Source organism: Pteropus alecto, unplaced genomic scaffold (genome assembly GCF_000325575.1).
Source record: "Pteropus alecto unplaced genomic scaffold, ASM32557v1 scaffold101, whole genome shotgun sequence".
NCBI lineage: Eukaryota > Metazoa > Chordata > Mammalia > Chiroptera > Pteropodidae > Pteropus > Pteropus alecto.
In genome coordinates, this window is record NW_006432945.1 from 6,336,588 (window position 1) to 6,357,623 (window position 21,036).

The 21,036-nt window shown below is 35.7% G+C and overlaps 1 protein-coding gene across 2 annotated transcripts in view; it reads right to left on the reverse strand.

The window, feature by feature from the left end:
- The window catches only part of HMCN1 (hemicentin 1), a 375,430-nt gene that overhangs the window by 88,367 nt on the left and 266,027 nt on the right, over positions 1 to 21,036 (reverse strand). For both annotated transcript variants that reach the window (XM_025043935.1, XM_006907734.3), the window contains exons 50-57: positions 17,635 to 17,808; positions 16,256 to 16,369; positions 15,226 to 15,371; positions 11,317 to 11,467; positions 9,546 to 9,740; positions 7,948 to 8,061; positions 3,525 to 3,712; positions 1,840 to 1,936 (exon numbers count right to left, since the gene is read on the reverse strand). In XM_025043935.1, the coding sequence (XP_024899703.1) occupies positions 1,840 to 1,936; positions 3,525 to 3,712; positions 7,948 to 8,061; positions 9,546 to 9,740; positions 11,317 to 11,467; positions 15,226 to 15,371; positions 16,256 to 16,369; positions 17,635 to 17,808 (1,179 nt within the window). The remainder of the gene's footprint in view (positions 1 to 1,839; positions 1,937 to 3,524; positions 3,713 to 7,947; positions 8,062 to 9,545; positions 9,741 to 11,316; positions 11,468 to 15,225; positions 15,372 to 16,255; positions 16,370 to 17,634; positions 17,809 to 21,036) is intronic.

Below are 21,036 nucleotides of genomic sequence, written 5' to 3' on the forward strand. Positions count from 1 at the left end.
TATATAAAACACGTGGTACAGCAGCTAGTAGGTATTAAGCAGTCAGTATGTTGTACTATTATGTGCAGAGCTGAGCTTTTACTGAGCACGAGTACTGACAGGTATGGGCTAAGGGAAGTGACTGAAATGCTGGTCCATGCAAGTTAAGCTGGAAGCAAAACAGAGTGAAGACACAGAAGGCTGAAAACTGAGAGGTCGTTAGATTGATGGTTAGAGTCTCAAAGAAGCAAGCATCTTTGTAGTGAGATATAACAAATGATCTGGTTTTAAGGGAAAATAATTTAAATCATTTATCCCCGAAACGAATTTTCTAATATTTAAGTACGGATTCCTGACTGCAATCGGAAGTTCAAGATGCTGGTAACTGGTGAAAAAGGAAACACCATCCCAAACTCCAGACCTTAATGGTGAACACTAGTGGCTGCTGCCCCTCAAGTCACACAAGGCTCCCACTTCAGGTGTTTTTGCTGAGCATTAAGAAGAGGCGAGGAGCATGAAGGAAATATAACAGAGGAACTTCAAATATCTATTTAGTAACTACCACAACTAGAGACAACATTCTCAGTTTAGGGAGACCAAAATCCATAAGAAATGACTATTTGTCTACAACATTTATAATAAAATTATGGGACTGAGGTAAGGATATGAGATATAAAGGTAACACACAGCGACATATGTAACTGCTCGAATTGGGGTATTTACAAGATGCTTTGATCACACAGAAGAGGAAAAATTAATTCTGCCCTGGTGAATCAGAAAAAATAACGAACATTTTAATTTTTCAACATTTATTCTATTGTACCTTACAGATTAGTATGTGTGCTTTCACAAGGATTATATTTGTTTAATTAATTAATTCTTCCTGGAAATTCATAACACATTTGTTTCCGTTTTGGTCAGATTTATTCATTAAAAGAAACTTGAAGATATTATGAAGCACCTACTGTGTGTTACTGTGCTAAACGCTGGAAATATGAAGATAGCAGTGTTTCAAATATCTGTTACACAAACACCCCACATTGCTAGACATCAATACTCCCTACATATCACACCAAAAGAAAAGGATATCTATGATGCTCCACCAAAGTCCTTTCAGGGGAGAAATTTTTCATGAAATTTCAAATTTCAGTTATTTCCAAAATGAGCTAGGATATTAAATATGTATCACGCACATAAAAGAAATCTTTGATGATTGTTCACCATTTCTAATTTAGTATTCTGCAAGCAGCTGAGTGTCACAAAAATAAAACTACTCTTTTGTCTTAGACAACCAACTGCTTTTTTTTTTTAGCAAAAAATTAGTATTTATGGAGTGACTAGCAAATATTGAAAACTTAAAATCTGATGAATGAATTAGTTGTGCTGATGATTTCGGGAATTATTTAACTCCCCAAAATGACTTCTTCTCCAGGGAATAAATTAGGCCCTACAGGATGTAGCTCAAAATGAATTTGACTGTTGATGACAGACAATGGTTTCAATCAGGACTCGTGGATTAACTTTTAAGAGTAAAAGATCTATTTGTAGTTCTAACTTCATAAAAACTTGTAATCTTTGGGATTTCAAATTTTGATTTTTCTACTCTCAAATATGTAAAAGTAACTCCTTTCTCCTGAGGGACTGAAATAATATAAAAACAGGCACCCTAGAAGATTTGTACTTTGTACATTAGAAATTCCACAAGCTGTGGAGGGTCGGAAGGAGGGAGGGGACTGTGTAATGCAGGCACCACACACTGTTCAAGTTAAGAGACGCACAATAAGCCTACATAATCTAAAACATAGTTTTCCTGCTTTGTCAAGCATACTCTGACAGATGTTTTTGGAACTGAACTCTTACCATGCACATTGAGGTTAAAATATTTCTTGGCACTTCCAGCTGTGTTCTCAGCAATACACACATACCTGCCGATATCTGCTATTTGAGTATTTTGAATCTAAGGAAAAAAATGAAGAAATTCCAACTGAATTTTTTTATAAAGCAAGCTGTCATAATTTTGAGGATAAACAATACATATTCTTTCGAGTTGATACCAAATGAACATAAGAAAAATAATCTTGTACATGGTAGTGCTGGTGTTGGCTTTTATTAGGTCAATCAAAGAAATCTTTATAAAGATTTGCAATTAGAAAAGGCAATTTTATACATACCTGTGGTATACTGGCTCCAAAGTGTCCCGAATTATTCTCCCATTTCCCTGTCTGCATCCCTGGCAATGTGACTTTGAAATTCTCCCCATCAAGAGGTGGAGTTAAGGTGTGGAATTTGTGTTGGCCTTGTGCCTGGCTTTATCCATAGAATGTGATGGAAGTGACAGTGTGCCATTTCGAACCTGGGCCTGAAAAGTCACTGTCACTTTTCCTCACTCTTTTGGAACCCTGCCACCACCACATAAGGAAGCCAGGACTAACCTGTTGGAGGGTGAGAGATCACGTGGGGGAAGAATCAGCCCCGTTATTGCAGCTGAGGCCCCAGATGTGTGCAAGAGCCCAGCCAAGATCAGCAGAGCCACTTATCCATTCCAAGGCATGCAGACACTTGGGCAGGTCTAGCTGAGACCAGGAAAAGCCTCCAGCCCACCAGAAGACTTAGCAATTGTTAGCTAATAGAGCAGTTATAGTTTATTTTATTTTATGCAGAAATTTCTATCCATCTATGTATCTTTAGGCCCTAGACACAGAAACATTTAAGTATTTTGGTAGAGATTGTATGATCATCAAATAGAAGTAATCAGGATGTTTAGAAGATACTTGGAGAATTCAAGGCTATTTATAGGCAGTGAACCTGATTCTTTTTTTTTTTAAATAATGAATTCCATGAGATACATCCTGTGTTGGATACATAGACAGTTATGCTTAGATTCTTGGGCCCACAGAACATCATTTCTATGTTCAAAAATTAAGTCGTATCCTAACAAAAGAGTTGGTATTATTTCTGCAAGTGCCTAATTTCCTTTTAAGATACTTGAAAAAATACAGACATGCCCATTAGTGAACAATTCAGGATATTTACATAGTTTCCCTTCTTATCATGTTATTATCAATTCTTTGCTAATAGAGGACAAATTTTAATCTACAGGGAACCTTATACCACCCAGAATTTTACCATCAGAAGTATGGGACAAAAAGGATTCTAATAATTTGCTGATAATGTGGTTGTTATCACAAAAGCCACATTGTAGTAAACTGAGGTGTGTGTATGTATGTGTATATATGTGTATGTATATGTGTATGTGTGTATGTGTGTATAGGTGTATACGTGTGTGTATGTATATATGTGTGTATATTGTATTTTGAATGTACAGACAATTTCTGGAAGATTCACAAAGAACTATTAATAGTGGTCACCTCTGATAGTGGGAATAAAATAAGGAAGAAGAATTTTATAAAATTTTATATCCTTTTTATGATTATTTCTATAAATATAATATTTACCAACCAATAAAATTATTTTTTAAGTCAAAAAGACAGTTATAAAATACAAGGTTGAATAGCTATTTTAAAATCAGATATTTTTACTTTTACCTGCAGAATTCTGCCACTAGACAGGAGTTGACGATGCTCATCTTCTAGCAGGGGCTGCCCATCTTTTTGCCAGGAGTTCCTCGGCGCAGGGCTGCCGCTGGATGAGCACTCCATCAGCACGCTCTTGTTCACCAGCACGGTGACCTCTGCAGGGACAGCCACATCTGCTCCCTTGATAATTGGTGGCACTGATAAGTGATTGCAACAAAGAGATAATGACAGGAAACAAGGCCTTTTCTATATTATTCTAGTTTTCTGACAACTATAAAAAGTACTGGATAATAAAAGAGCAAAATTTGAAGAAGAAACCATGATCCTCAAGTAACATTATACAGTAACTGATTATGGTTATAATAAAAAATTACATGGAATTGGATGTACTCTATTCCTCCTCTTCACCTGCCCTGGACTAATCCCTCACATAGTTTCGTCCCCATTTAGGTCAATCCCAATTCTTCCCCAATTTTTCTTGTTCTGCTGTCCCTCTCAGCCCCTTCACTGTGCCCTCTGGGTTTCGAGCACCTCCACAAACTAATAGTTAAGCCTATTTGGTTATCTAGACAAGACAGATAAATTACATCTTTATAGTGTGTTTAAAGTGTACAAATCTGGTCACAGAAGGGAACTGTCTGACCTACTCAAAGTGTGTTTCCCCAGCTCCAGTCTCAGTGGTAGCAGCATCAGCGTCACCTCTGAGCTTGGTTGGAAATGCGAATTTTGGGGGTCGCCTTGGACCTCTTCAATTGGCATCCATGAAAGGGGCTGAGAATTTCATGTTTTAACAAGGTCTCATGGTAATCCTCATGTATGCTAGTTTGAGAATTCACGCTCTAGATTTTCCAATGTATATATATCCTCATTTAAAATAGTACCGTAGAATCCAGGTTCACGTCTACTTTATGTTAGACTAGTTAGCCATGAAACATCACATGTTACCCATAGAGTTTTTAAAAACGGAAATGTTACATAAACTAGGAACACATGTGTTGGCTGCTTTTGCAAACATAGAAATTCATTTTCACAGTAGATAATCTGTGTTTTGTTTTGAAAGCTTATTTTATGTTTCACTCTCTTAAAATGTACTGTAGCTTTAGCAATTGGTAAAGACTGTATGTTTAATGTAGATGAAGTCTTGTGGTATTTACGTCTCAAAAACTGAACTGAAAGTCTGTAAAGAAAATAATCAAGGCTACAAGGCAATGATAGAATTTCAATGTTATTTTGAATGCATGTTTTCACATTTAAAGTTACGTAATTTTTACTATACTTCCCGTAACATAAAATATATAACTCAAACTGATTAGTAAATAATAAATTTCAGATTAAATGAGGCTATCACTAGCCCCACACCATGAAAATTAATCAAATAAAATGTTGGGACATAAAGAGTCTATGTTTTCTTCAACTTTGGCCTGGAGTCAGCCGTACCATTGGTGATACCAAGAGGTCTACTACAAGTCCAAGGTCTGACCCGTAGAGGTCTCCACCAAAGCTTAGCTCTGATCTGTCCCACCCACCTGCTATGCCCTACCTGCTGGGTTACACACTCAGAACTGTTCTCAGTGGTACCTAAAATGTGAGCATCGAACATTGTAAAACACCTCTAATTTAGCCAGTTCTTTTTTCTTGCTTTGTCTCACCTCTCTAATCTCACCTCCAACATGCTTTGCAACTTCTTCCAATTAAGAATAACTGCCTGAAGGCATGAACAACTACCCTTGACTACTCAATCCCTAAATTCCATTTCAATTTAACAGAATCCCAGTCCTTCCCAAACTCCACTAACTTGTTTCTTTATCAGACTCTTCCACTCTGTCCTAAACTAAACTCTTTCCAAACTTAGGTCATATTAAACTAGGTGGTCTAGGATGCACCTTCATGGTTCTTAATGACGCTAGCACCAATTTCAATTGTCTTTTCATTCCTTTTCTTTTTCCTTATCACTATTTTGTAGACTTTAAAATCTATGTTGATGACTCATCCCATCCTGATTAGTTTTACCTACACTCCACTTCGGCCAGCCATAGACAGTCATACACTGGACCATTCAACAATAACACCTCTTCCCTCTGCAGGTGTATAAGCTTCCTGAAGAAGGACTGATGTCTACCATATTCACTGCTATATCCTCAGTGTCTAGCACAGTGCCTGGCACATAGGGTGATCGATAGATATTTGTCAAATAAATGTGTTTTGAACTTGTGTTTTTCCGTTTTTACCTCTTTTTTGGGCTTCTGTCATAAGCTGCTCTTTTCCTGCAATGAACACTCCAGCTTTGCTCCTCTTCCTGCTTTATAATCATTCTATCAGCCTCCCTCCATGCTCAGTTTTTTCTCTTGCCCTGCCCAGACCTCACAGTGGGTGACTTCAGTGATGGTCTGTCTCACTGAACAGTTTATGCTCTCTAGCCCTCAAGTGCGTCCACAATCTGTACCTTGTGGCACACCCTCATAGGCTCCTCCACCTCCATCCCCCACGTTAGGCCACATCTATTTTTTCTACCTCTGTCTCCAGGTTACTTGAGGTTGGCTGCAGAAAGCAATGCCTGAGCCAAGCAATTCCAACTTCAATGCCTGACTGTCTATCACATCCTCCATAGTGACAACTGCTAACATTTTCTCCTTCTCATAGGTCCAAATACTATCTCTGCCACTGTTTCCCTTATTCTCACACTTAAGGAAAGGATTAAATACATTTAATATGCATCCCCATATTTCCCTTCTTAACATTCCAACGAATGTTAATCCATTACCAGGAAAGGCCAATTTACCCCTTTGGTTCCTGACTGCATTTTTCACCTGTTCTAGAACCTTGCTCCATTAATCTCTACTACACACACACACACACACACACACACACACGCAACTTTAATTCGTCCCTTTCTCTCTTGAATTATTTTCTTTGGTCCATAAGCAAGCTCCAATCTCTCTTAAACAAGTTTTTCAAACAAGTTGCTTATCCTAAAACTATTCCACATCTTCCTTTGTCTGCGAAATGTCTTAAGAGTACTCTATATTTGTTTCCTTTCCTTTCTGATTACTTGCTTAATATTTATCCTTTTGTTCTGTGGCTTTGTACCACACTATACCATATAAATCGATTATTTGAATTTCACCAATGAACTCTTAGTTTCAAAGCCAGTGGCCTTTTTCCACTTTTATTTTCTTAAACTTGTTTTAGCATTCGATACTAAACACACTTATTGATAACCTTTAGTATGCCTTGGATTCTGTGACATGGTAGTTTACTGATTTTCATTAACTCCTCAGATTGTTTCTCCTCTAACTCAGTTTTCCTTTTTCTGTCTCCTACTTGTAAATGATCTTCTTTTGATCTTCTCCTACTCTATCTGTTACCTTTTCTTTTGGAAATCTCAAGTCTTTGAATATTGCTGATTTGTGAATAACTCTCAAATCTATACTCTTCACTCAGTTCTCTCCTGTGCTGTATGTAGTTCCTTATTTCCTTACAATGGCCCATGCAGTATTTTACCTAAGTGTTTTGAAACCGTGCCAAATTCAACATGTCCAAAACAAAATTGACTTCCTTCTTCCCAAATCGTATTGTTTTCCTAGGTCGTCTGTTTTTATTAATCTTGCTACCATTTTCTTAATCACCCATGATAATAATCTCAGAGTCATCTTATACTCTGAGACAAGTGCTCAATACTTCCTATCACTTAATCTCTTCCTCTATAAAATCTTCCGCACCGACTGCTTCCCATACATTCCCATTGCTGCTTTTCTAGCTCGACCTCTTCTAATGGGAACATCTATTTGTTTCTACTTCTAGGAACATCACCTCTCATTTCCTTTAAAAGTACAATGCTTCTTCCACTCTCGGCCCAGGTATTCAGAAGGAGATGACTGTGGCCCAAGGGGGGACATATGAACTAGGCCTTGTTGATTAGGTTCTTGGCTTCTGTAATTGGTTCAGAGATGGATATGTAATTCACACTTGACTTCAGTAGTAAATACTGGGAAAGAAAAGCTCTCATCTGATGTGAAAGTAGGAAGATGTAAGACTATAGTTTCGAAGGGGCAACTTGCCATCCAAAGGGATACCCCATTGAGGGTAACATTAATAGAGAAAAACAAAGCCAAGAGAAAAAGTCCAGTTGACCTCTTTTGAGCTATCAGGTTCATGAATTAATACATTCTCTCTCTCTCTTTCTCTCTCTCTCTCTCTCTCTTTCTCCCTCTCTCTCTCTTTTTGGTTTAAGCCAGTTTGTTATTGATACTTCAAGAGTCCTAACTAATGTGCTCTCAATTTGTATAAGACAATGAATTCCTTGGGAGAACTATCAGTTTCTGATTATCTTGATAGTCTTTAAGATGCTTAGAGCGACATCTTGCACACATTAGTTCCTCAATAATATTGTTCAGTGAAAGAATGCATAATAGACAAAAGCAAACAAACTCACAGAGCACGCGGACGTCATACTGAAGGGAATCTTCTCCAGCCTCATTCACAGCCACACATGTGTATCTCCCAGCATCTTCTACTTTAGCCCGAGGAATCTGCAATACTCGCCCTCCTGAAAACATATCCCAATATGTTTACCTCTAAATCTTACAGTGAACACTGGTCATAAACAGAGATACAACTTTTCAGGTCTAATGACTTCCTTACGTTTTCTTTCGAGGCTCTTACTTCATCCAATGGTTCAGTTTTAATCTTACATACTGGTTTTATAAGAAACACTGTATTATTGCCCCTCATCATGTTCCATGTGAAATGTCACTATGTAGTTATTCTTGCTTTTATAGTTTTGAACACGGGTTAAAAAAGTTTATACACATTTTGATGCAAGTAGCGGTTTGAGAAAATAATAGCCCAGGATGCAAAAGGCATAACGTATACCATTATATATACACTCTTGAAAGAATAACTGTGTATTTTAACTTTTCAAGCTTATATAATTTCAAACTTAGAGAAAAGTTGTAATAATTCTATAAAAAATTTTTACATATGCTTATCAATTATTTATATTTCATTCCATTTGTTTTACCTTTGTCTATCACAGTGTATGATGTTATATATATAGATTATATACATAATCTTTTTTGAGCCATTTGAGAGTAAGTTGCAGACACTGTGTACTTATACCCCTAAATACTCATAAATCTGTATTTTATAAAAACAAGGATAATCCCTTATATACTATAGCATAACTATAGCATAATGATCAAAATTGGAAAATTTAAAATCAGTACAAAACTACTATTGAATCCATAGTCCATACCGAAATTTCTTTATTATTATAATATTGTCTTTCATAGCTATTTTTTCCCAAACTCAGATCCAATTTAGGATCGCATATTACATTTAGCTGTCATTTTTATCGCATATTACATTTAGCTTTCATTTTATTTTAAATTGAAGTTAAAATAACTCTCCTAAATTGAAGTTAAAATAACTCTCCTTTTTTTCAAGATATTCTTTTATTTAATTTAGATTATATTTACAAGCAGTGGAATGCACTGACCTTAAGTGTACAATCTGGTAAATCTTTATAAGCCTATTTGAATATTTTGAAAATAGTATTATTTTACAATTTAAACATCTCCTTTTCCAGCAATAAACCATGTAATAACTAAAATATTTGAAACTAATAGTATTTACTATTGATTTGTCATAAAATGTATTTAACAAACCGAGTAGCGACTATTTACAAATACATTTTAAAATTTATCATTAATAATGTGTAGAAATCAAACTGATTATTTCATCACACTATTAGAAAAACAGACGCAAGGAAGCAAAAGGATTTTCTTAAGTTGATAGAATGATCCTGTAGTAGACCTGAAAATTAACCAAGGTGTTCTGTGCTGTGTCAAATTCGATTTGATTAACTTCCATTCTCCTAGCTTGAAGCTACATGGATACCAGTGGCTTTCAGTAGCCTGTGTCAGTTAAATTACACGGCCAGAAAGTCGATCAATTCAACTGGTCTAATAAAAGAGAAGAAACACATTTGGCAGAGATTCAGATTTTTGCCTTAGTCATAGAAGTCTTTACCTGGTAAAATCAATACCCTATCGCTCGAGGTCAGAGGACGGCCATCTTTGTACCATGTCAGTGTAGGAGGAGGAGAAGCACTTGTCTCACAGTAAAGAGAAATGGGATTGTTGATGATCACATCCTTGGCTTCGCCACTCCTGCCGGTATCCAGCATGTTTCCTATTTCCCAGAGTTTCTGAAAACTGGGAGGAACTATGGAGGAAAAACAAGGAATTTTGGACACATATGAATGTCACTGTCAATCCATTAAACAAAGATCTTGGCTGTGTTTTCACAAGAGTGATTTATGAAATGTAGTAAATTAGACAATGTGAAAATATTTTCAAGTATTTATATACCTACCAATCCTAGTGTAAGCCAAAAAAAGCAGATGTTGGAGCTGGTTCTCATGTGCAAGAACAATAAATATGGGCCTCAGAATGCTCTCCCTTCTAGTTAAAAGGCTCTGGCGCTTAGAAGATAAAGGGGCCTGCTTTCAGGAAAGACCCGCTAAAATAAGCATGGCTAAGGAATATAATCATAGCAGGAAAAGTGCATTTTGAGGAATCATTAAAAAATAATGGCTCGATTGAGAGCATTTCACAATAATTTGTCTAAGAAAGTTAAAGTTACACAATTGAAGTTAAAATAAGTCCATGAACAAAAATAATAGAACATTCTTGAACTTTTCTGGGGGACAAGTATGAACTTTCTAGAAGGCAATTTGTCTGTACATCAAAAGCATTAAAAAGGCATACAACACTTGACCTAAAATTTCCACTATGAGAAACTTACGAAAAATTAAAGATGTACACAAGTTTTATGAATAAAAATGTTCAGTGAAAACTAGGAAACAATCCAGATATTCAACAATAGGAATCTGGTTACACAGATATTTGGATATTCAACTGATAAAACAGGTATAGTTGTCAAAAATGATGTTGAAAATTGTCTGGTGACACCTACATGGCTGTGATTTACACATATTTCAGGAAAGTGATCATCTCTGTTAGGAATGAAAGGGAGGTGAACAGGGAGGATCAATAAGAGTCTTCAATAAGAGTCTTGTGATGTAAATTTCTCAAATCAGGTGTATGCAGTTGTTAATTTCATATATTCTAGTAACTGTATGACTATATTTTATATATCTTCATGTGTATAACATATTTAACAACAGAAATTAAAATAACTTGAAAAAAATGATGTTGAGAGTAACAATATCAATAACAGTAATAGCAGGTATCATTTCTTAAGCATTTTTCTAAGAGTTTTACATACTTTTTCATACTTAATACTATGATTCTATAAGGCATTAATTTTAAAAGCAAGGAAACGGGTTTAAAATATTTAAGTAATTTGATCAAGTCGCAAAGCTTTTAGGAGCCTAAATCACCATTTTATTCCAAGTCTGACTACTTTAAATTCTGTACTTTATCTTTTTGTCTTCCATGTAAATGTTATTTAAAAAAAAAAAACCTTCATGATATAATATTGGTGGAAAGCTAATGTAACAGAGAAGTGCGTATTATGGACCTAATTTGTAAATGCAGTATACACTTAGGAAAATATATCAGAAGGAAAAATATCAAAAGGAAACACATAAAAATAATAAAAGTAATCCTGAATAATAGAATTATTTTCTTTGTTAATTTCTCAAATTCAAGTTTTCAATAATAAATTTACATTGTCAACAGAGAAAACTACTTAAAATAAACGAAGTCAAATCTCTTCAACTTGCTTTGACATATTATATAAGTTAAATGATATACTATAAGTATATGAGTATTACCTTGTATATTCACATCAAAATCCAGCTCATCTTCACCTGCAATATTAGATGCCACACAAGTATATCTTCCAGTGTCTGATATTTGAGCCTCCTTTATTTGAAGTGTGTGTCCATTCGCAGCAATATTAACATGATCATCTGATTTAAGAGGCTGTGATTCAATTATAATAATTTTAGCATTCAGTACTCTTATAAATCCTCGAAGAAACTGTGCAGTTGATACTTTTTATGATGCATTAATGAAAATAAAATTTTATGTGAAATACTCAAGACAACAATAATTTAATTAATTTACTGAATTTGATTAAACGGATTGTTTTTGAGTGATCACGTTTTTATTTATTAAAATTTATAGCTCATATAGTTCACATCTCTGCCAGGTCTTTCTGGATGGCACATTTATATATATTTTATGATTTAAAAAAGTTCTTAGGTACCATTCCCATTTATCCATTTTTGGAAAAAAATATTTTTAGTTGATGCCACATTGTATTTAAAAAGCATAATCTTTTATCATAATTTTGTAAAAAATGTTAGAGTTTTTAATGAAAGATTGAGGGCATTAACAGTCTGATTTAATCTAAAATCAGCTTATTCAGAAACATTAATACTTCATAAATGAGAAATCTTAACCTAGATATATTTACAATATAATGTTTTATTGAAAGTATTATTATACTTAATGGAACATTAACTTGCAGATACTTACATTATGATGTTTTGTTAATAATATTACCTACACTTAAAAGGACATTTCTCATCTTCTACACATTTCCATTTACACTAAATTCCTTCTTATTTTAGCTCCTGGCTCAATGTCATTTCTTATAATGATACTTTTCTTATAATTCTTTATGATGTCAATACCCACAAGGACAATCATCCAATGTTGTGTGCCCTCAGCTCCTCATCCATCTCTCCTCATTTTTTTTTTTTTTTTTTTGCCCCCTACCCTGTTAGTCACTCAATAGGTGAATCATACCTAGATTTTATAATTACCAATAACTACAGTACTTTGTAATCTCAGTTTCAACTTCTCACTCTCTGACTGCCACCTCTTAACTTTCTAAGTCAATTCCTCTAGGATCCCAACCTCCATAATTTTTTGACTCATGAGCCGCAATATTGTCACTGCCTTTCACTCTTATCCTGACCTCTATTCCCTCCTGACCCAAAGAAGATCTATCATGGCAATCCTTCCTTGCATAAACACTCGACTCCTTTGCCCCTTTCTCTTTATTTTACTCCCCTGGCAAAACCCTAACCCTGGTTAATACCAGACTCTGTCCATGCCAAGCATCCCCTCGTCTAATCACAGACATCCCTCCAGCAACCTGTCTGCTCTTACCGACATCATCAGCAATTTCTTCTTTTCCACCAGATTATTTGAATCTGCATACAGTATTGAACAACTTCCCCCACTAAAAGAAAACTCTTTAGACTGTAGCCTACTTCCACGTTTTTCTACTTAAAAACCAAATGACTTAAAAGTGTTTTCTACATTTGCTGTCTTCATTACCTTCCATCTTTTATTGAATCTGCTCCAATCAGACTTTTACCGTCTCTACTTGATCAGAATGATTCTGTCAAGGTCACAAATGACACCCATGTTGCTAAATTTACTGGTCGATTCTCAATGACATTTAACACAGTTTAATTTGTTTTCATTTTGATATACTTTTTTTCCCTTATCTGTTGGGACGCTTCATTCTCTGCCCCACAACCTCTAAATGTAGAAGTGCTTCCGGGCTTAATCCTTGGGCCTCTTTTTTTTCACTCTCTTAGTGATCTCATGTAAAATCTTGGACTCATCCCTTCCCCTCACATCTTGATTACCACCTTCATCCAAGCAACTACCGTCTCTCTTCTAGGCTACTGCAATAATTCAAATCAGAACTCCCTATTTCTTCTCCCAATACAGAAGCAATGTGATCCTTTTAAAACCTTAAGTCAGATCGTAACACTCTTGTATTCAAAAGTTTCCGGTAGTTTCCCACCAGAATAAAGGCCTTCTACTCACATCTTCTTCTGTGTTCATATGAATCACTACATTCCAGCCAAAATGTCTTAGGGCCTTTGCCTTGAAATTCTCTCTACTTTAACATATTTACCCCTCAGATATCTTATTTCTGTTTCCTTCACTTTCTTGGTTTCTGCTCAAATATCACTTTATCAGTACAGCCTTCCCTTTATAAATAAGAGATCACACTTCCCCGACTCACTTTTCTTTATCCTGATTGAATTTTCTCCATAACATCTACCCCTGCTGGCACATGTCATGTTTTACAGGTTTGTCTGTTTAGCTTTTGTCTCCCAAAACTTCATATGAACAGAGATCTTTCTCTATTTCCTTTAAGTCTGTATCCTCCCCAACTAAAACAGTGCCTGTCCAATAGTATAGTATGCTCGATAAATAATTTTGGATGCAATGGATCATTATTAGTATCACATCACATATAAAAATAGCACGATTTAAAATTTCTATGCTAAGAGAAAAACCAGAGCATGAACAAATAAAACTCAAAGATTATATCAAAACTTATTGTGACTATCATTGCCAATATTTTTGGTGGACATTCCTCAAAAACGTTTTTGCTCAAATAATGTTGCTTATCTGAAAAACGAAATAATAGAAGAAAGGATATGGAAAATAAACATAAACCAGTATTTTTCTGTACACATTCTAGGGGACTAATCCAAAACCCTAAAATATTTAGCAGCTTAAAGTATCACAATTGGATCAATTTCAAAGTTTGAATTTGAAATTGTAATTTAACTTCCATTTATTATGAAATTAAAAAACCCCAGACTGCCTCATTTCTAGTGCAAGTCTAGCCATTATCCAATTTGTGCATGTGTATGTGTGTGTGTGCATGTATAGTAACTACAATGAATGAAAAGGCTTTAGATAAAATTAGAAATAAGATTTCAAAGGAGAAAGGAACTATTTGTTTCCAAGCAAACTCAGAGAGGTTTGATATGGTACCATGAAGTGTGCTCGTAGTCAGAAAAGAAACTGTAAACAGAACATGGTGGGAGTTCCATATTTTTCCTTTTGCAATGGCTTCCAGATGAAACTTGCTTATTTTATAAGAGATGATTTTTTTCTAGCTGCCAGTATTGCAAAATCCATCTGCGATCTGAAAAAATAAAGCCATATCTTTCTGCATCTTAAATCATGACCAAGAATTAAAGTTCTATAACTGGATTTAACTGACCATTTGGCTGATTATGTGTAAAGCAGGACAAAGAGAGGCTTAGCTATGTCACATCTGTATTAAGCACAGCAGCTGAGAAAATCTATTTGGGTCTAAAACACCAGCACAATTCTTTAAAACCTACATGGAGGAAAACAAGTTGAATGAGAAATGAGAATTGACAGATGTGCCTCTCATTTAAAGTTTCTCATTGCCCTTACTTAATTGTATCGGGCATTTATTTAATCACATTTAGCTTTTTCCCTTCATCATGTAACCTTTTGTAAAAGAGTTAAAGGTGTTTAGAGAACGCTCTGATTAAACTCAGTACCCATGTTATGCCTGTCATAATAATCTGGTTTAGCACTGTTTTTGTGTTTCTTCTCCACAAAGTTTACCTACTCTGCAAAACCACAAAACACAAAAACCATTTCCCAGTGGGAAGGTGGCTGGATTTCATAGACAGCTTCTAATGTACAAAAGATAATCCTTCAAACTTTTCACTGATGGAATAATACCAATATTGTTGAATATGGTTCAAGATTTTTTGCAGTTTTATATTTGAGTATGGGATTGTACTTGTTTTAAGGTTGCATTGATTCCCTGAGTTACTTGTGTCTGATTATTATTATTATTATTATTCTTATTATTATTTAATAGACCATTTTAGTCTTTAAGAAACCATCGGCAAATGAAAAATCTTGTGACTGGCCTGTCCATCCTTGTACCAGCTTAGAGAGGCAGAAGGAATTGCATAAGCTTCGCATTCCAAGGTCAGGGTGGTGTTTACTTTGATCTTCACTTCTTTAGGGGAAAGACCTGGCCCCAGGAGGTCCCCTTTATTGATTATGGGTGGAACTGCAGAAAAACATATATTAAAGAATTAGACATTGTTTCTTTTTAAATACGTGGAATACCATGGAAATCACACTGAGCATCACTTAACAAGAAAATGAGGGAATAACAGGGATTTTCTGTGCTCCCTTCTCATCTAGGACTCAAGTTAGCATCTTATGAAAGGCTAGTGTTCAGATAAAGAATGTGAAGGAAAATATCATTCTCCCTTCATCATTATAATCCTGCCAATGAGGCTAATGTCCTTCACAGAACAGGGTCATTTGTAGCAGATCTCCAGACACAGTCTGATCATGACATAAAAAATGCAATTTATAGGTCATTAAAGGGATTGCTTAAAAAAAAGACAAGGGATTGATTAAAAAAAAAAGACAATCAGAAAGCTACTCTTCCTTTTTAAATGCAAAAACAAACAAACAAAAACAAAATCCTGAAATGTAGGCACTATGAATAGTAGTATTAGCTTTGCTTTTTATTTATAGGTCAGTGTACAGTAGATCAGCCCAAAGTCATTGATGAACTTATTCTAGGCTGCTGATTAGAGTATATGTATTTAAATAACAGTTTTGTGCATGAAAGTACTATAACCTAGCCCAGAGGGTAATTCTCTGGGCTAAATAGAGGGAAAGATAGAGAAACTTAAGGAAGTGCCACTGACAAGTTCTCCAAGAGGTCAGTGGGCAAACTGAGTGGGTTCTTTATATCTTTAAACAGTTGAGGTCATGGGCATAATACTTAATTCAATATCCATCTTAATGAAGCAAGCTGCATAAACAACCAACTTTAATAATTAATATAAATAATTATGAACCCATAATGAAAAACACGATTAAAAATGTTAGACAACTCAGGGAAAATATGAAACAAAGCGTTCTTTCAGGACTTACTGTAGACTTTCACTTCATAATGCTTTATCATTTCCCCCGCCTCATTAGTGGCTACACAAGAGTATCTTCCAGCATCGTCCTCCTGTGCATTTAGGATCTGCAGAGTCCTACCTCCTGAAAAATCATGGAACACCAAAGAATCTCTGAAGTCACAGTGGCAGCAGAGTACGCACAAACTATTAAGGTTTCAGTTCTTACTATTAATATATTTCTTCTTCTCTATGCCAATTCTGTAATAGATCTTTGACACTTCAAGACAAACTACAATACAGATGGGCACAGCATGGTGGCTGAGGACAGTCACTAAGTCTTCAGCGGTCCTCTGTGAGGATTATGTCATGCTCATTCAGACCCTCCCATGATGTCTACACTCTAGCTGGAGTCCCTATTACACTCTTCATAAATAGGCCTTCTGCCTTAGTTACCTTCTTCCTCTCATCTACCTGGCCTATCAGTAGAGACTGATCTTCCTAAAACACAGTTTTTATTATGGTACCTTTCCCCTTAACAATTTGTAATGGTTTTCAATTGACTAAAATATAAAGTCAAAACTCTTTAATCCAGGTATTCAAAACAGGAGTCCAACGTTCCTTCCTGGCCTTATCTGCTACACACACACACACACACACACACACACAATGACTCTATTCAACCGAGAGGTAAGGGATCTAATTATTACTTGCACATAGAGAAGCCATTCTCACTTTGCACCTTTGCTGCACGAGTCATTCTGATGAATATGAAGTCTTTTCAAACCAACTCATTTCCAAACAACAAAATTCTACAACTTTAAGGTTTCGTTCAAGTTCTGACTTGAACAAAGCAATTCCTAACCACCTCAGCCCATGGTGGCCATTCCTCTTTTGAATTCTTATAAAACTTGTCACTACCACATTAATCATACCCATGACTATTCATAACCCATGATTATTCATGGATTCATGTTGTTAATTAGCTGTCACACATTTTATGTCTCTTCCACATAAAACTGTAAATTTCTTAAAGCCAGTGATCACACTTTTTAATTCTTTCTATTTTCATACAAATGGCATTAAAGAGAAATAAACTCAATCTAAATACTAATTTTTTTTCAAGGTTCAATTCAACAAAAAATAAATTTCTACCCTTTTTTTTGGCATTCTACATATTTTAGAAATTAATTACATCACAATATTTTTTTATTTGTCTTTTTATTTAGATACTTTATTGGTATTTCAAAAAGTAACTTCAAGTACCTTAGATTATAAGATATATACAAATAATTTTAAAAATTGTCAGTAGAACATAATATGACCAAACAACATAAGTACTTTTTATTAAAAAATAAGCAATAGTAAATGGCATAAATGCAGTTTGGGCATCCAAAATAAACTACTTACCTGGAAGAATACGAATATTTCGGCTGGATTCTAAAGGAGTTCCATCCTTAAACCAGGTGATGGTAGCTGGAGGATATGAATAAGCTTCACAGACCAAAGATGTGGGGCTGTTAAGGATAACGGTGACATCTTCAGGGCTGCCATCACTATCGACACCAGTAATTGTAGGAGATACTAAAAAAAGATTAAAATTTAATCAAAAAATACATCTAGAAATTTCACTATTTGTGTATTTCTAAATTTTCATTGTACCTAGTGCGTGATTCTATTTGTTAACAATTACAGAAAACAACTGATTATTGTTCTTATTCCACACAAAAGCAGTGAGAACCTCAAAAAACACAGGGTAATGAAGATGATACATAAAAACGAATCATAACACAATGTAAATAGGGTAATGATGGGAATTTTGATGCAGGATATGGAGGCATAGCATTCAATCCCATCTGAGGTGCAGTGTGAGGACTGTCACCGGGGAAGGCCTCCTTTCTTCAGAGGGGATTTCAGAGTGAGCCTTATAGGATTAGTGGTAGTTAGAAGGTGAAAGAAGTGAGATGAGGAGGAGGAAGGAGCATACTAGGAGCGGCAGAGTGTCAGGAATGCGGGGCAAACAGGAAAGATATGGAGGATGGATTCAAGGGGGTCAATACTGGAGGCAAGAGTAACAGACACAGGTGCACTTGTTTCGTAAAAGATCATGTGGGACTAAGCTAGAACATTGAAAGTTGGCATAACGAGGAGGGAAGAACTAAAGAAATATTTAGGAAGTCAACTGGCAGGATTCGATCATAGAATCTGGGGGCTATGAGAAACCAAATCAAAGACAACTTCCAGTTTTCTTGCTTGAGAGTCTAGATAAACTTCAATGAAGCAACATAAATAGAAAATATGGAAAGACTGGACCATTTAGGAGGAAAAGATGGTCTGTTCAGTTCTGAACACTTTAAATTTTAAGTGCCCATGAGAATTCCAGGTAGACATGTCTACCAAGCAATTGTATACAGAAATCCAAACCTGGGGAGAAAGATCTGAGTTGCAAGTATAGATCAAAAATGTCACCAGTGTATAGGAGATGATAATTAAGTTTATCTGGGAATTAAGTTTATTACTTGAAGAGCATTATCTAAAGTAAAATGAGCAGTGAAGTAAGAACAAAATTCTAGGGAACTTGATGTTTAACGGTTGGATTAAGTAAAAGTCCATAAAGGAGAGAGAAAGGGAGCAACCAGAGGCATGCACGGATAACTGGGGAAGAACACTGTCAAGCAGAAAGTGATAATGTCCAAAACATTAAGATAAGAACTGAAAAATATCTGTTGGATCCAGCAACTGGGTAGCCTCTGCCATAGCAGTGTCAATAATGGTGTGGGCAGAAGCCTACTGTTAGTGGGACAAGAAGTACAGACAGGGAGTGGTTACAACATGAAATGATGGAGAGAGCAGAAGGTGAAGATGCCGATAAGAAGGATGATGGGAATGACTGACGTACCAGAAGGTGGCAAGATACAGGATCAGGGACATAAGCGCAAGCAGTAACTGTGAAAAAGAAGGATACCTCATCCTCTGGGAAAAGAAAGGAATTATTTGTTTCCAAGCAAAGAGACAGAGAATTATGCCTGGGTGGAATGGAAGTTGTAAATACATACGCTATAAAATAACCTCAACTTTATGAAGTTGGTGGAAAAGAAGGCTTTGATCCAGATCCCTCAGTTTTCAATGAATAAGGTAGAATAACAAGAAATAGATAACTAAGAAAGGGGAGCTGGAGGAGGGGTGTAGTCAGACAGCATAACTTGGAAAACCTGGGATAAAGAGATGATTTTCACTGGAGAGGCAGTGTTTCTTAGGAAGAATCAGATTTTAATTACAGTTAGGAGCTGAAGAGAGTTTTAATCCAGGTTTCCAGAGGACAGAAGATAGGATTTGGGCATGAGTCAGTATTGGGAGGTGAATCAGGGTAGGAGGAAGGAGGCATGAGTTGATTAGAGCTCTGAGAGAAGCACTAAGCTATAGGAGAGGAGAGCAAATCCAGGCCTGGGCACTTGCCTTTCATACACTGATGCATGTGCAGGGAGCACCAGGCATGTTAGAAGACACTAGCTCATAAACTCTCATTCATACTTATCCATACATCTGTTATTCAATGCTATGTTAGGTGCTGGGCTAAATCCTCTAAAAGATAAAGGGGAGTTCTGCCTTGGGGAGTTTATAGTTTTAAATAAGTATTATCTATATACTTATTATCTCTATACTATTCATTTGACACTCTATATTATCCAGTATTTTGATTTAATTTTTTTTGCATAGGTAACTCTTCTACTCAATTAGACTGTAAGCTACCTGAGGGCTATGTCCTGTATGGGAGGTTTACACATATGGGACTATTTTACCCCAAATAGTCTGTCCAGTAACTACGAAAACAATCAAAGAAATTGAAAAATATGCATACTCAAATATAGTTGATTTTAGCAGAATGAAAAGTATTTTAACATTAGCAATCAAATATTATACATTTCGGTGGTGTATTTTAAATTTCAAAATAGGAGCAGAAATTAAGAATCTATTTCATGTCATTCCTGAGACATAAGCATAGCTTTGATGCTTTAGGAACTGAATGCACAGTTACTTTATCATTCCTAGTCCATTTTCTTTCATGCTGTACTTTTTGTTGCTAACACAGGTTTTGGTATTCAAATGCACAAGCTAATCTGTTAACTCAGGAGGAAATCATTGAGATTTAAAACTTAGACCCATGGTCTCAGTCTCCATTTTAACCTAGGAGTCTTCGCAGCTCAATCATTGACTCAACATAGAGTTTGCACATTCTATATTAATTTCAAGGGGAGAGAATTTATCTGGGAAGAAAGAACTATTCATTAAATGATAAAAGATCTAAATTTGCATTCTTCAGGTTGTGTATCTGCATGGTAGTACCCTTTAACACTCTTCCTTTAAGGTACTAGTGAATTAGCAAATGACACAGATAAACATACACAAAGATAGATGAGCAGCATATTATGTGAAGAAAAATAAAATCTAAAGTAGATGCTCGTCCCAGTGGAAGATATTCTGCTTACAGTACTGCTACATGAGTTGGTGACGGGAAGGAGAGAAGATGTGCTTTAAGACGATGAGAAGCACACTTCTAAAATAAAAGTATTTTAAGCTGTTTTGTTTTGTTCTAATCCTTCTACCTTACAGGAAACTGTGTTCATTCACTATCACTCATCAGCAAGCATAAAACCATGGTGGGCTTCTCCGCATCTGCTCTCCTTCATCATAGCTACCAAACATAGAATTCAGTATGGACAATTATCAACAATGGCAGAGTCCCACAAAGAATGGATAAAATATCTCAGGTTAAGCCTCTTTCGCTGTCGACCTGCTTCTCTTTGACCATCA